This window comes from Bos javanicus, chromosome 14 (assembly GCF_032452875.1).
Source record: "Bos javanicus breed banteng chromosome 14, ARS-OSU_banteng_1.0, whole genome shotgun sequence".
In the NCBI taxonomy this organism is placed as follows: domain Eukaryota; kingdom Metazoa; phylum Chordata; class Mammalia; order Artiodactyla; family Bovidae; genus Bos; species Bos javanicus.
Window position 1 is genome coordinate 55,262,859 of NC_083881.1, and position 14,802 is coordinate 55,277,660.

The following is a 14,802-nucleotide window of genomic DNA, read 5'->3' on the forward strand; positions in this document are numbered from 1 at the left end:
ACTGGCTGGCAGATTTTTTTTTTTTTTTTAAACCACTGAGCTACCAGGCACGCCCCTAAGGTTTATAATGTACATCTCTAAATTATTACATGATACATTCAAATGATATTTTATTATTTCATGTATAGTTTGAGAACCAAAAGTATACTTCCATTTCTCTCGTTTATGATATTGTCATGCGTTTTACTTTTACATATTACTATAAACTTATGTTGTTGTTCAGTCTCTTAAGTTGTGTCCGACTCTTTGGGACCTCATGGATTTCAGCACACCAGGCTTCCCTGTCCTTCACTATCTCCTGGAGTTTGCTCAAACTCATGTCCATTGAGTTGTTGATGCCATCCAACCATCTTAGCCTCTGTTACCCCCTTCTCCTCCTGCTCTCACTCTTTCCCAACATCAGGATCTTTTCCACTGAGTTGGTTGTTCACATCAGGTGGCCAAAGCATTGGAGCTTCAGCATCAGTCCTTCCAGTGAATATTCAGGGTTGATATCCTGTAGGATTGACTGTTTTGATCTCCTTGCTTTCCAAGGGACTCTCAAGAATCTTCTCTAGCACCACAATTTGAAAGGATCAGTTCTTAGGCACTCAACATTTTGTTTAAATAGTTAATTACCTCTTCAGTTCAGTTCAGTTCAGTCGCTCAGTCGTTTCCAACTGTTTGGGACCCCATGAATCGAAGCACGCCAGGCCTCCCTGTCAATCACCAACTCCCAGAGTTCACTCAAACTCACATCCATCGAGTCAGTGATGCCATCCAGCCATCTCATCCTCTGTTGTCCCCTTCTCCTCCTTCCCCCAATCCCTCCCAGCATCAGAGTCTTTTCCAATGAGTCGACTCTTCGCATGAAGTGGCCAAAGTACTGGAGTTTCAGCTTTAGCGTCATTCCTTCCAAAGAACACCCAGGACTGACCTTCTTCAGAATGGACTGGTTGGATCTCCTTGCAGTCCAAGGGATTCTCAAGAGTCTTTAACACCACAGTTCAAAAGCATCAATTCTTCAGCACTCAGCTTTCTTCACAGTCCAACTCTCACATCCATACATGACCACTGGAAAAACCATAGCCTTGACTAGATGGACCTTTGTTGGCAAAGTAATGTCTCTGCTTTTGAATATGCTATCTAGGTTGGTCATGACTTTGCTTCCAAGGAGTAAGCATCTTTTAATTTCATGGCTGCAGTCACCATCTTCAGTGATTTTGGAGCCCCAGAAAATAAAGTCTGACACCGTTTCCCCATCCATTTCCCATGAAGTGATGGGACCAGATGCCATGATCTTCGTTTTCTGAATGTTGAGCTTTAAGCCAACTTTTTCACTCTCCTCTTTCACTTTCATCAAGAGGCTTTTTTTTTATGGCGCTTTCTGCCATAAGTGTGGTGTCATCTGCATTTCTGAGGTTATTGATATTTCTCCTGGCAAAGAGATGTTGTTAAAAGTAGAGGGAAAAATCTTAACGTATTTACTTCTATAGTTGCCATTTCTGGTGCCCTTCGTTCCTTTATGTTGATCCATAGTGTTATCTGTATAATTTTCCTCTGCCTGAAGGACTTCTAATATTTCTTATAGTGTGGGTCTTCTGGTGATGAAATATTTCAGCTTTTGTGTGTCTAAAAACAGTTTGCCTTGATTTTCAAAAGATATTTTTTGCCATGTACAGAATTCTAGGATGACGGGTTTTTTTCCTTCACTACTTTAAAGATTTTACCCCTGTGTCTATTACTTTTATTGTCTCTCATGAGAAATCATGTTATCCTTTGTTCTTTTATGCATGATATCTCTTTTTCCCCTGGCTGTTTTAAAGATTTTTCTCTTTCATCCTGACTTAGAGTGGTTTGATTATATTGTGTGTTGATGTGGTTTTCCTCATAATTCTTGTACTTGGGGTTTGCCAAACTTCCTAGATCCCTGAATTTATAGTTTTCATCAGTTTTGGCAAGTTTTCAGCCATTATTTCTTCTACTGGTTTTTTTTTTTTTTCCCTTCTTTGTTTTCTCCTTTAAGGAATCTTAAAGGTCGGGAAGATCCAGGGATCGAACCCGGGTCTCCCGCATTGTAGACAGACACTTCGCCGTCTGAGCCACCAGGGAAGTCTTTTAAGGAATCTAGGTATCCATTATTTATTTATTTATTCCTTTTTGGCTGTGCTGGGTCTTCGTCGTCGTCTCCATTCTTTCTCTAGTTGCGGAGCACAGGCTGTAGGTACGTGGGCATCAGCGGTTGCAGCCCATGGGCTCAAGAGTTGCAGCTCACAGCTCTAGAGCTCATCCTCAGCAGTTGTGGCGCGTGGGCTTCGCGGCCTTGCAGCATGTGGGATCCTCTCGAATGAGAGATTAAACCATTGTCCCCTGCATTGGCAGGTGGATTCTTAACCACTGGACCTGTTGGGAAGTCCTCGTTAACCCATTTTTAGATCATGAGAAGTTAAACACCAGCTCATCAATGCTCTTTTTATTTTTTCTGTTTTTGTTGTTTTGTTTTTTGTTGCTTTTTGGGTATGCTGCGTGGCATGCAGGATCTTATTTTCCAACCAGGCAACCTGTGCCCTCTAAAGTGGAAGCACAGAGTGTTAAACACTGGACCTTCAGAGAGGTTTCTTAAGTCTGTTTTATTTTGGGTAGTTTCTGTTTTCATGCCTTTAATTTCATTCTTCTTTTTCAATGTCTATTCTGTCATTAATTCCATCCAGTGTATTTTTCATCTAGTTTTCATCTCTAGAAGTTTGATTTAAATGATTTTAATATCCTTCATATCTCTAGTTATGAACATTTGGAATCTACTTTAATCAATACTTAACGTTTTATCCTGCTAATTATAACTTCTGTGACCATTATCTGTTGGCATCTGTTGAATGATTGTTCTCTTCATTGTGGGTTTTGTTTTCTTTCCTCTTTGTAAACCTGGTAATCTTTGGATGAAAAAAGTTGTGAATTTTACCCTATTGTATCCTTATAAATCTTCTTGAACTTTGTTCTGTGATGCAGTTGAGTTACTTGAATTTATTACATTAACTTCACTGGGTCTTCTTAAATTTTTTTTTAGCTTAGTCTGGAGCAGTGCTGAGTCTGTGGCTGATTATTCCTCACCTCTGAGACAGGACCATTCTGTGTATTTTGCCTATGAATTAGGAGTTCGCTGTGGTCTACCTAATGGGAACGATCATAGCTCCCAGCCTGTGTGAGTTCCCATCGCTGTTCCCTCAGTTGGTCCTTGCCCTGGCCTGGAGTGGTTTCCTCAAACATGTGCCATTCGTCGTCTGCTGAGTATTTGAGAGAGGCCTCTGCAGATCTGTGGAGTGCTCTCTCTGCGGCTCTCTTCTCTGGTACTCTGCCTGATGAACCGTAGCTGCCTTGGTCTCCCCAGACTTTTCAGTTCAGATTCCTCCACCCAGGGAGTCGGCCACATTCTACTTCACTCGCCCCTCTTTGTGCTGTGGGCTGGACCCTCAGTCAGGGCACCAAGCTGGGCACGGTAGGGCTGACCTCATTTGTGTCTCATCTCTTAAGGATCACTGTCCTTTGTTGCCTGTTGTCTCATGTCTTGAAAATCACTGTTTTATATAATTTTGTCTGATTTATTTTGTCTTACTGGTTGTTTCCGAGGGAAGGCTAAATCTGGCCACTATTATTCCATCTTGGCTGCTCAATACATGTTTTTAAGTGAGAGAGTAATTTCTGTAGAATATTAGAGCTGGAAACAAAATTGAAATGGATTCAGGAGCATAATGAGAAAATGGGAGTGTAGACTGTTTATTTAGAGAAGTTTGAGAAATACAGGGCGGAAGAAGGCTCTGCTTTGAGTGCAGAGCAAAGGAATCCTTTCTCGTGTTTTGTGAGTGGGGGAATTTTTGACATATTTAGGTGAAGGAGAAGGGGCCAGTGAAAAGGAGATAACCAACCTGCGGAAGGGCCCAGAAGAGGCAGAAGAGAAGGAAATCATCAACAGCTATGTGAGAATTAGCCTTGGAAGGGAGAATAGGAACAGAGAAATTAACACTCTTCTCAAGCATCATATAGCAAATTCTTCACATGTTTTTTAATATAAGCCTGTCAATAACTTATAGGGTAAGTATTGTTCACTTTTATGACAGGTGAGAAATCAGGGTAGACATTTAGGTAACTTACCCTTTAAGCTGCTCATCAGTGGTTAACCTGACCCAAAAGCACACACTCTTCCTGGTCCCTGGGCTGTTTCTTCAAGGCAAGGAGAATAAAAGCTGGTTAAAAAAATTTAGGCAATAATTAAAATAAAGAGAGAGAAAAGCCGTGTAACTATTGTTTTGTGTAAGTTTACTATAAAATTCATGCCTGCTCTTCTGGAGGAAAATTTGGGGAAAAGCAGATCTAAGTATGATGGTACAGAAGCTTATATACAAGAGTTTAGGCGGGGCAGTGCTGCTAAATCTAGTCTTGCCCTGTTCTATGCATTTGCTTCAGAACTAGCTCTACAAACTTGTACTCTGGCTTCTTCACATCTTTATATGCAAAGAGCAGCAAACTCAACAACTAGGTGGAAAGAAGATAAATGGTCTACGAAGTGACCTTTGTAAAGTAATTCAATTTAATTGTATGTTCTAAAAGGACACGAAGCTGTAATTGTGGCCATTGTTAGCATCCTTTGGCCAGGAACCCTGTCTGTTCTATATACCAGTATTTGCTCAATGCCAAACACCATGTCTGGCACATAATAGACATTCAATAAATCAATTTGTGAATGAAAATCTATAGATTTTTGAGGTCCCATGCATGTTATTTAAGAAAGTTAGGTAAAGATTAAGGGAGACTCCCCTCTTGTTAGGCCCCAGGTGCTTTTTAAAAGAATAAGGGAAAAGGCTTTTCCAGTAGGGCTCTTGTAGTATATTTCCAATAATAAAATAGTTTACTACACTGACTTCTTAGCTCTTTATTAAAGAGATCGCTGATCGTCAGTCAACTCACAGAGCCAAGCTAGCTTGGAGACTCCCGGCCATCGTCTTCTCCTGTAGACTCCGCAGAAGAGCCCTGCCAGTGGTTAAGCTCTGTCACATTCTGGATGTTGCTTTTCTCCTTTCATTTCCTCTATCTGCCTTTTTATACTTGAGATGATTGACATGATAAATGCAGTAACTTTAAGTATGTAATGTGCCCTTTTCTTGTGTCCTAATAAATTATATAAAATAATCTTGTCAGAATGCAGCAAGACAGACTGTTTCATGGTTTCCTAACACGGTTTTCCAGATCCGTACATTCACAGTCGAGTATGCATTTGTACTAAGGCAAAGGGCTAAGAAGTTTCTGGCTTGTTCAGCATTGCCCAGGTCTTTGGCACGCGTATGAAGAAAATGTATTTGTTGTATCATTGCCTCGTGTTACTGCTTTGCGCCATTATGTTAGAGTGTATACTTCCTGCAGTATCGCGTTTAATCCACACAGTGGTGCTAGAAAACCAGGAATTGATTGTTTCTAATCTGTGTGTATGTATTTTTAGCTTCCAGATAAAATAAACACTCCCTCGAGTTATGTAATAACAGTTTCCTCAGCCTCTATCAAATCCATCATAAAGTTACAATGGTTTTACCTCTGGAGGTCTCTAAACTTCAGCCATTCTTACCTGGATGACTGCAGTAGCATCCTGGTGGGTCTTCCAGGGTTTCCTTTGCTCTGCTCTGTTTTCCACATTTAGTTATAAGTAAACCTTCTGTACAGAGAAGGCAATGGCACCCCACTCCAGTACTCTTGCCTAGAAAATCCCATGGACGGAAGAGCCTGGTAGGCTGCAGTCCATGGGGTCGCTAGAGTCAGACACGACTGAGCGACTTCACTTTCAGTTTTCACTTCCATGCATTGGAGAAGGAAATGGCAACCCACTCCAGTGTTCTTGCCTGAAGAATCCCAGGGACGGGAAGCCTAGTGGGCTGCCGTCTATGGGGTCGCACAGAGTCGGACACGACTGAAGCGACTTAGCAGTAGCAGCAAACCTTCTGTAAATTTGAATCTAGACCTTACTCTCCTACTTAAAAGCTCGTAAATGAATTATTACATTGAGTTTATCAGCAAAGATGAATATAGCAGGGCCTTTTGTGATCCACCTTCTGCCCAGTTCTCTAGTTTCATATGTCTATAGCCTTTCCTCGTGCAGTTCTCCTTGTGATAAGGTGGGTGGGTGGGTGGGTGTTTTTGTGTGTGTGCTCAGTTAAGTTGGACTCTCTGACTTGTTTTTTTGAAATCAAGTTTTTCCTTCTACTTTTGCCTGTTGTCCTTTGCCAGTGATAAGTAGGGGTGTGTGTGTAGGGGTGTGTGTGGGTGTGTGTGTGTAAAGGTGTGTGTGTGTGTGTAGGCATATTTAAGTTAACTCTACCTTATCCTGTGTGTGTGTGTGTGTATGTGTGTGTGTGTGTGCTTGCGCTCAGTCAAGTCAGACTCTTTGCAACCCCATGGACTGTAGCCCGCCAGGCTCCTCTATCCATGGGATTTCCCAGGCAAGAATATTGGAGCAGGTTGCCATTTCCTGCTCCAGGGGATCTTCCCAATCCAGGGATTCAACCTGTGTCCCTTTGGCTCAAATTTTTGAAAGCCTTCATTAATTTCCCCAAGTAGATCAGCTTCCAGTGTTAGTGGTTCTCAGTCTCCAGTAATTTTTCTCTGTACAATTTATTGCAGTTTAATTATATATTTATTTGATTAATTATATACATATTTACATTTATATGGGTCTTCCCTTGTGACTCAGCTGGTAAAGAATCCACCTGCTATGCGGGAGACCTGGGTTTGATCCCTGGGTTGGGAAGATCTCTTGGAGAAGGTAACGGCTACCCACTCCAGTATTCTGGTCTGGAGAATTGCATGGACTGTATAGTCCATGGGGTCGAAAAGAGTCAAACATGACTGAGCGACTTTCACTTCACTTCACTTACATTTATATATAATGTATTTATTTATTTGCCTAATGTCCATTTCCCCACTGGATCACAAGTGTTAAGAAAATAGATTCTGTGATTTTATGCCTATTAAAATATTTGCTGAATAAATGAATGAATAAATGTAAGTCAGCCAGTACTCAAGACGGGTATTAAAAGTAGGGACAGGTGAGCATTTGGGGAAAAAAGACGAAAATACTTGCAATCAGAATATAGTAAGGTGAGTTTCATAATTAAGTAAAGTACTGGCTCAGCATAGTCTACTTATGTATTTCCTTTTGGAACAGAAATTAATTCTAGGTCATGAGCAGCCCTGAACTATAAGGGTTTCTATCTACATAGATGAGAAGGAGGAGTGGGAGGCAGATTTAAAATTGTCGAAGCAGCTAAGAAAGTAGATCTTACAAGTTCTTATAATAAGAACAGTTGTAACTATGTGAGTTGATGGATGTATGTGTTAAACTTATTTGGTAATCATTTCTCAATACATACGTATATCATTATGTTGTACACCTTAAACTTATACAGTGCTGTATATCAATTATATCTCAATAAAGTTTGAAAAAAGTAAAATTATGGAAGTCTCTAATGCCCTAGTGGAAAAGAAGCACTGTTGTTTGAGTAGGAAACCTTGTTTCTGTTCCAGATATGATACTGTTTTGTTCTGTACTCTTGGGAAAGATGTGGTATAACATTAGTAGTCACCATTTACACTTTGTTTCCATCGTTATATAATGAGATAATAAAAACATTCTCTTTATTTCTTAACATGTAGTATAAGTGAATGAGTTAATAGACAGGAAAGGATTTTTAAAAGTACAAAAACACTTTATAATGTAGTGTACTTAATATTTGCCCAGAAGACAGGGAATCTTTCAATTTTAGAATTTCTCTGTTCTTTATATTCGTAATTATAAGGAAGAGGTACCTAAAAGAAAAGAGTGTGAAAAGCTCTATCTCCCGCAGCACTATACTATAACTTCTGTAAGCGAACGGCCTCGTCAGTTTGATTCACCGTTTACCCTTTGCACACAGTGCCTAGTTGGTGCCCAGAAATTGTTTTTGAATGAATAATATAAGTAAATTGTCCCAAAGGCCTTGGTAATTAGTGTTCTGTTTTTTGTTTTTTTTTTAACTTTATTGGCATTCTGCAGAAGAGAACAATCTGAGGAAAGCTCTTCGTGTTTATGTTTATTTTTCTTATATTTCAGCTGTGGCAGAAGTAAAACTTCGAGATGATCAATATACACTGGAACACATGCATGCTTTTGGAATGTATAATTACCTACACTGTGATCCATGGTATCAAGACAGTGTCTACTACATTGATAACCTTGGAAGAATTATGAATTTAACAGTGATGCTGGTAAGAAAAAGATCTATAATATTAGAATTTTTCCAATAAATTTGATCCTTAATTTTCACTTTTCATCTGATGGCCACAGAATTGAGGTACCCATACCTTTAATATATGGAGTCGTATCATCAGTTTGTATAAGGCTTCATTTTCTTTAATTCAACTTTAATTTTTCCCTTCATTCCTGTTACTTTAACTTATTCTCCTCTACTCTTAACCAATAAGCAATTACTTAATGTATTTTATATCTCAATATTGATGTAACTGTTCATGTCTGCTTTTTCTATGTGAGTTGTTAGCCCTGACTATGACAGTGGATTTATCTATGGTTCCCTTTTGGTTAACATTTGCTTAGTGTATTTTTAAGTATGTTAATTGGGAATAGATCTCTTAGGATTGTTTTGTCTGCTGTGGATCAGTCCTTTTAGCGTTATAAAATATCCCTGTTTGTCTCTGGGCTTTGGGAATAATTTCTGTCTTGAAATCTTCTGATATTTAATATAGCTGTCCTGGCTTTTTGTTTGTTTAATTAGTATTTGTCTTTTTCTGTTCTTTTTCTTTGAGTTTGTAAGTGTTAGTATTTTTAAAATGGCCCTTGTAAATAGCATGTAGTTAGGTCTTGTTTTTTAATCCAGAATGACAATCTGTGTCCTTTAATTGGCTTAGTTCATTTATATTTAATTACTGTTATGGTTGGGTTTACCAACCATAATGGGTTGGTAATGGGTTGGGTAATGTTATGTTACCATTTTGTTAATTTTTCTTGTTTTGAACCATCAGTTTTTTTGTTCCTTTGTGTCCCTCTTTAAAAATGTCCCTCTTTTTCTAAAAAAATTTTTTTAAATTAAAATTCCACTTAATTTTCTCTTTTGGCTTCTTATTTAAACCTGCTTGTGTTATTGACTATGAGGATTACTCCATTTCTTCTAAAGGATTCTGGCCCACAGTAGTAGATATAATGGTCATTGAATTAAATTCACCCATTCTAGTCCATTTGAATTCAATGATTCCTAAAATGTGGATGTTCACTCTTGCCATCTCCTGTTTGATCACTTCTGATTTACCTTGATTCATGGACGTAACATTCCGGATTCCTATGCAGTATTGTTCTTTATAGCATCAGACTTTACTTTCACCACCAGACACATCCACAACTGGGCGTTGTTTCCGCTTTGACCCAGCCTCTTCATTCTTTCGGAGCTATTTCTCCACTCTTCTGCAGTAGCATATTGGGCACCTACTAACGTGGAGAGTCCATCTTTCAGTTTCATGTCCTTTTGCCTTCTCATACTGTTCGTGGGGTTCTCAGACAAGAACACTGAAGTGGTTTGCCATTGCCTTCTCCAGTGGACTGTTTTGTCAGAACTCTCCCCCGTGACCCGTCCGTCCTGGGTGGCCCTATAAAAGGTTGTTGTTGAACCATGAAAAGACGCCGGGATTCTTGGCCTCCGGAGGAGAAGAATTCAATCCGGGGCCAGAGACGAGGCTTGATCACTCAGAGCTTTGTGTAATAAACTTTTATTAAAGTATAAAAGAGATAGAGAAAGCTTCTGACATAGGCATGAGGAGGGGGCAGAAAGAGAACCCCCATGCTAGTGTTAGCAATGGAGTTATATATTCTCTAATTAGTTATTCAGTTCAGTCGCTCAGTCATGTCCGACTCTTTGCGACCTCATGAAATGCAGCATGCCAGGCCTCCCTGTCCATCACCAACTCCCGGACTTCACTAAACTCATGTCCATCGAGTCGGTGATGCCATCCAGCCGTCTCATCCTCTGTTGTCCCCTTCTCCTCCTGCCCCCAATCCCTCCCAGCATCAGGATCTTTTCCAGTGAGTCAACTTTTCACACGAGGTGGCCAAAGTGTTGGAGTTTCAGCTTCAGCATCAGTCCTTCCAATGAACACCCAGGACTGATCTCCTTTAGAATGGACTGGTTGGATCTCCTTGCAGTCCAAGGGACTCTCAAGAGTCTTCTCTAGTTCAAAAGCATCAATTCTTCAGCGCTCAGCTTTCTTCACAGTCCAACTCTCACATCCATACATGACCACAGGAAAAACCATAGCCTTGACTAGACAGACCTTTGTTGGCAAAGTAATATCTCTGCTTTTCAATATGCTATCTAGGTTGGTCATAACGTTCCTTCCAAGGAGTAAGCATCTTTTAATTTCATGGCTGTAGTCACCATCTGCAATGATTTTGGAGCCCAGAAAAATAAAGTCTGACACTGTTTCCACTGTTTCCCCATCTATTTCCCATGAAGTGATGGGACCAGATGCCATGATCTTCATTTTCTGAATGTTGAGCTTTAAGCCAACTTTTTCACTCTCCTCTTTCACTTTCCTCAAGAGGCTTTTGAGTTCCTCTTCACTTTCTGCCATAAGGGTGGTGTCATCTGAATATCTGAGGTGATTGATACTTCTCCCAGCAATCTTGATTCCAGCTTATGCTTCTTCCAGTCCAGCGTTTCTCATGATGTACTGTGCATATAAGTTGAATAAGCAGGGTGACAGTATACAGCCTTGACGAGTCCAGCGTTTCTCATGATGTACTCTGCATATAAGTTGAATAAGCAGGGTGACAGTATACAGCCTTGACGTACTCCTTTGCTGATTTGGAACCAGTCTGTTGTTCCATGTACAGTTCTAACTGTTGCTTCTTGCCTGCATACAGGTTTCTCAGGAGGCAGGTCAGGTGGTTTGTTGTGGTCCACACAGTCAAAGGGGTTGGCGTAGTTAATAAAGTAGAAGTAGATATATTTCTGGAACTCTCTTGGTTTTTCAATAATCCATTGGATGTTGGCAATTTGATCTCTGGTTCCTCTGCCTTTTCTAAATCCAGCTTGAACATCTAGAAGTTCATGATTCATATATTGCTGAAGCCTGGCTTGGGCAATTTTGAGCATTACTTCACTAGCGTGTGAGATGAGTGCAATTGTGTGGTAGTTTGAGCATTCTTTGGCATTGCCTTTCTTTGGGATTGGAATGAAAACTGACCTTTTCCAGTCATGTGGCCACTGCTGAGTTTTCCAAATTTGCTGGCATATTGAGTGTAACACTTTCACAGCATCATCTTTCAGGATTTGAAATAGCTCAGTTGGAATTCCATCACCTCCAGTAGCTTTGTTCTTAGTGATGCTTCCTAAGGCCCACTTGACTTCACATTCCAGGATGTCTGGCTCTAGGTGAGTGATCACACCATCATAGTTATCTGAGTCATGAAAGGCCTTGCTCAGTAAATCTTTAATCCAATTTTCTGCTGATGGGTGGGGCTGTGTTCCCTCCCTGTAGTTTGGCCTGAGGCCAAACTATGGTAGGGGTAATGGCAGCAATGGGAACCTCCTTCAAAAAGACTTATGTTGTCACACTCAGGACTGTTGGAGTCAACTCCTAGGTGAGTCAGTGCCCCTGACCCCGCGGCAGGCCACTATTGACCCACGCTTCTGCCAGAGACTCGGGCAAATCTGGCTCAGTCTCTTGTGGGGTCACTGCTCTTTTCTCCTGGGTCCTGGTGCACAAAAGGTTTCCTTGTGGTATTTTTAATTGTTAGTATAGACATTGTAGTACTCATCCTTAACTTATCCTAGTTTTCTTTTAATTAATGTTATTCCAGTTAAAAAACAATGTAAAACCCTACAGTAATATAACTCCTTTACTTCCTTTTCCATCCTTTGAGCTATTGTCATACTTTTTGCTTCTTCATATGTTGTAAACTTCATAATACATTGTTAATGTGCTTGCTTTAAATAATCAGTGGTCTGTTAATAGTTTCCTGACTGCTCTTTGCTCTTTCTGGCTTTCCTCTATATTTCAGCTACAGAATCTAATTTGTTTGCTCTTAACACCTCTCATTTAAAGTCCTTAAATATTTCCTTTATGGCAAGGAACACACTTTTTAACATGTAATTTTAGAATAGGTAATGCATTCATGTGATTTAAAAAACAAATTTAAAAAGATATTTAGTAAAGTCTTTCTGACCCCAGTTTTATCTGTCCTTTCCCTCTATTATTTCTTTTTTACTAGTTTCTTGATATATTCTTCCAGAGGTGGATTTGTGTGTGTGTGTTTGATTTTTATTTTTCTGGCCAGTATAAGCATAAAGTGATATATTTGTTTAAAAAATACAAACTCTTCACCTTGGCAACTGTAGCCTATTATGCCCTTTTCTCCAGCTTTGTCTTTCACCACTTTGTACACTGCATTCTAACAATACCATGTAACTAAAACCTGCCCTGTATCCCTCTGCCTCCAGCCCTTTCTTTATCTTCTCTCTGATTTCTGTCTCGGGCTGCCTCACAGTCTTCACTTAAGTTTCAGCTAACTGTTTCATCTAGGAAGCTTACCTGAGGTCCTCTATTTCCTCCTCCAGGATATTCAAACCATTAGTCTCAGATCTGCATGGACTGTGAGTTTTTCTGCATAGGGCTAGATAGTAAATGTTGCAGGGTTTATGGACCAGACTGTCTTAAGTCACAGCTGCTCAGTCTTGCTATAGTAGTTGTGAAAATGGCAATTCACAATATGTAAACAGTGAGTGTGGCTGCATTCCAATAAAACTTCATTTACAAAGACAACAGGCTAATTTTTAGGCTTACGGAGTATAACTTGCCAACCCTTGATCTAGGCTGTGTGTCATATTTTTATAATCCTAGCAGCCAACAGAAGGCTTAATCAGTATGTTTATAAAATGGATAACAGTTCCTTAAAGCTTGCTGGCTTTACACTTTTGATATTATCTATTATTTCTTCTTCAGGTAAAAGTGTGAGTCTCGTTTGTTGAGATAGTATTACTGAATAAGAAATATTTATTTCTCTTCAACAAACATTTATTGAATTACTGCTACCTGTTACCATGGAAGTGAGGATAAGATGTAGAAATAGTACGGAGGAGGAAATAGTTTACTACTATGCATGGTCAGGCTGAGCGACTTCACTTTCACTTTTCACTTTCATGCATTGGAGAAGGAAATGGCAACCCACTCCAGTGTTCTTGCCTGGAGAATCCCAGGGATGGGGGAGCCTGGTGGGCTGCCGTCTATGGGGTCGCACAGAGTCGGACACGACTGAAGCGACTTAGCAACAGCAGCAGCACCAGTGGTACAGAATACCGCACTAATATTTTTTTGATCAGCAACAAAGGAAATCAGCTTGCTCTTTGAACTATATTGGGAGCAGGTGGAAGTATTGGCTGCTGTGGTTATACATTGGCTTTTTTTTTTAAGTGAAAACAGTTCTTACATAACTTTTATTGTCCGATTTTTTTTTTTTTTTAGTCAAAGGCACACATGCACAAATCTCAAGGAGGTTTTTATTTGTGGCTGATTTACAAAAATGACCATCCTTGTTAATTTGGGCTAAACATTATTGTGGTCACAGTGAATGAAGGCTGTAGGGCCTGAGAAAGGAAATCCACAAGTTGTTTAACCTTTAGATTTTGTCGGGAGCCAGCAGGTGGCAGCAGGGCAACACAGGTTTATAGAGGCATTGTATTGATAAGGTCCGAATCAGCTTAATTTGTGAGGTGTATGTGTTCAGTCGCACAGTCGTGTCAGACTCCAGCCTGCCAGGCTCCTGTGTCCATGGATTCTCCAGGCAAGAATACTGGAGTGGGTTGCCATTTCCTTCTCCAGGGGATCTTCCCAACCTAAGGATCAAACCTGCTTCTCCTGCGTCTCCTGCATTGGCAGGCGGATTCTTTACCACTGAGCCACCTGGGAATCTCAGCCACAAGCCACTGAGCCAACTTGTGGTTTACAGTCCTTAATTTCAGAAAAATGTCAGTTGAAAGGAAGTTCACTTAGGAAGTAGGAAAATTCCAGTTCCTTAGAAAAGCAAAAAAAAAAAAAAAAGAACAGTGTTTAAAATTTGATTCTTTATTATATTGTCATTTTATCATATCAGGGCTTATTTTAAAGTACTGTGTTCTGTTTCTTAATATTTAGGGGATTAATTCTGTCCTAATGTCTTTTATCTGAAAAACTCATGTTTTTGCTAATAAAGAACATCATCTTGTGATGCCTCTTTAAATTGCATGTAAAGATCCAGAGGAGAGTTACTGGTTCCGTCTGAAGCATGCACTTGTGAGGCTGTGTCTCGGAGTTACTGGTTACAGCTGCTTGCTAGTCCAGCTCAGTTATTTACCAGTATATTTTTATCTAGACCTGAGTCCAGCTTATGTTCTACAATTGAGTTTACTAGCAGGGAGCCGGTGATTTATCTGGTTAAAAAAAAATGAGAGGTGGAGTTCTTGGAACTGTGTGTGCTTAATACATTATTGAAAGCTTTGTGGTACATAAAGACATTACTTAATCAAATTACAATTAATTTAAAACACCTTTCCTTGAAATTCTAGCTAAAAAGTGGGGGAAAGATGAAGGATATAGGAAGACTTTTTTTCCTTCCAAATAGTTATTAGTGATAAAAGTCTTTCTCCAGAAAAAGATCACTCCCTTTTAAAAGGGCAAGTTTTTAAATATCAGTGTCTAATAGTAAATGGCATCTTTGTTTAGTTGGACTTTTTTTTTTTTTAACTTCAGTAGTGTTTTCTGTAA

The 14,802-nt window shown here is 39.8% G+C and overlaps 1 protein-coding gene across 2 annotated transcripts in view; it reads left to right on the forward strand.

The window, feature by feature from the left end:
- The window catches only part of NUDCD1 (NudC domain containing 1), an 80,052-nt gene that overhangs the window by 6,076 nt on the left and 59,174 nt on the right, over nucleotides 1-14,802 (forward strand). For both annotated transcript variants that reach the window (XM_061439131.1, XM_061439130.1), the window contains exon 2: nucleotides 8,108-8,262. In XM_061439131.1, the coding sequence (XP_061295115.1) occupies nucleotides 8,108-8,262 (155 nt within the window). The remainder of the gene's footprint in view (nucleotides 1-8,107; nucleotides 8,263-14,802) is intronic.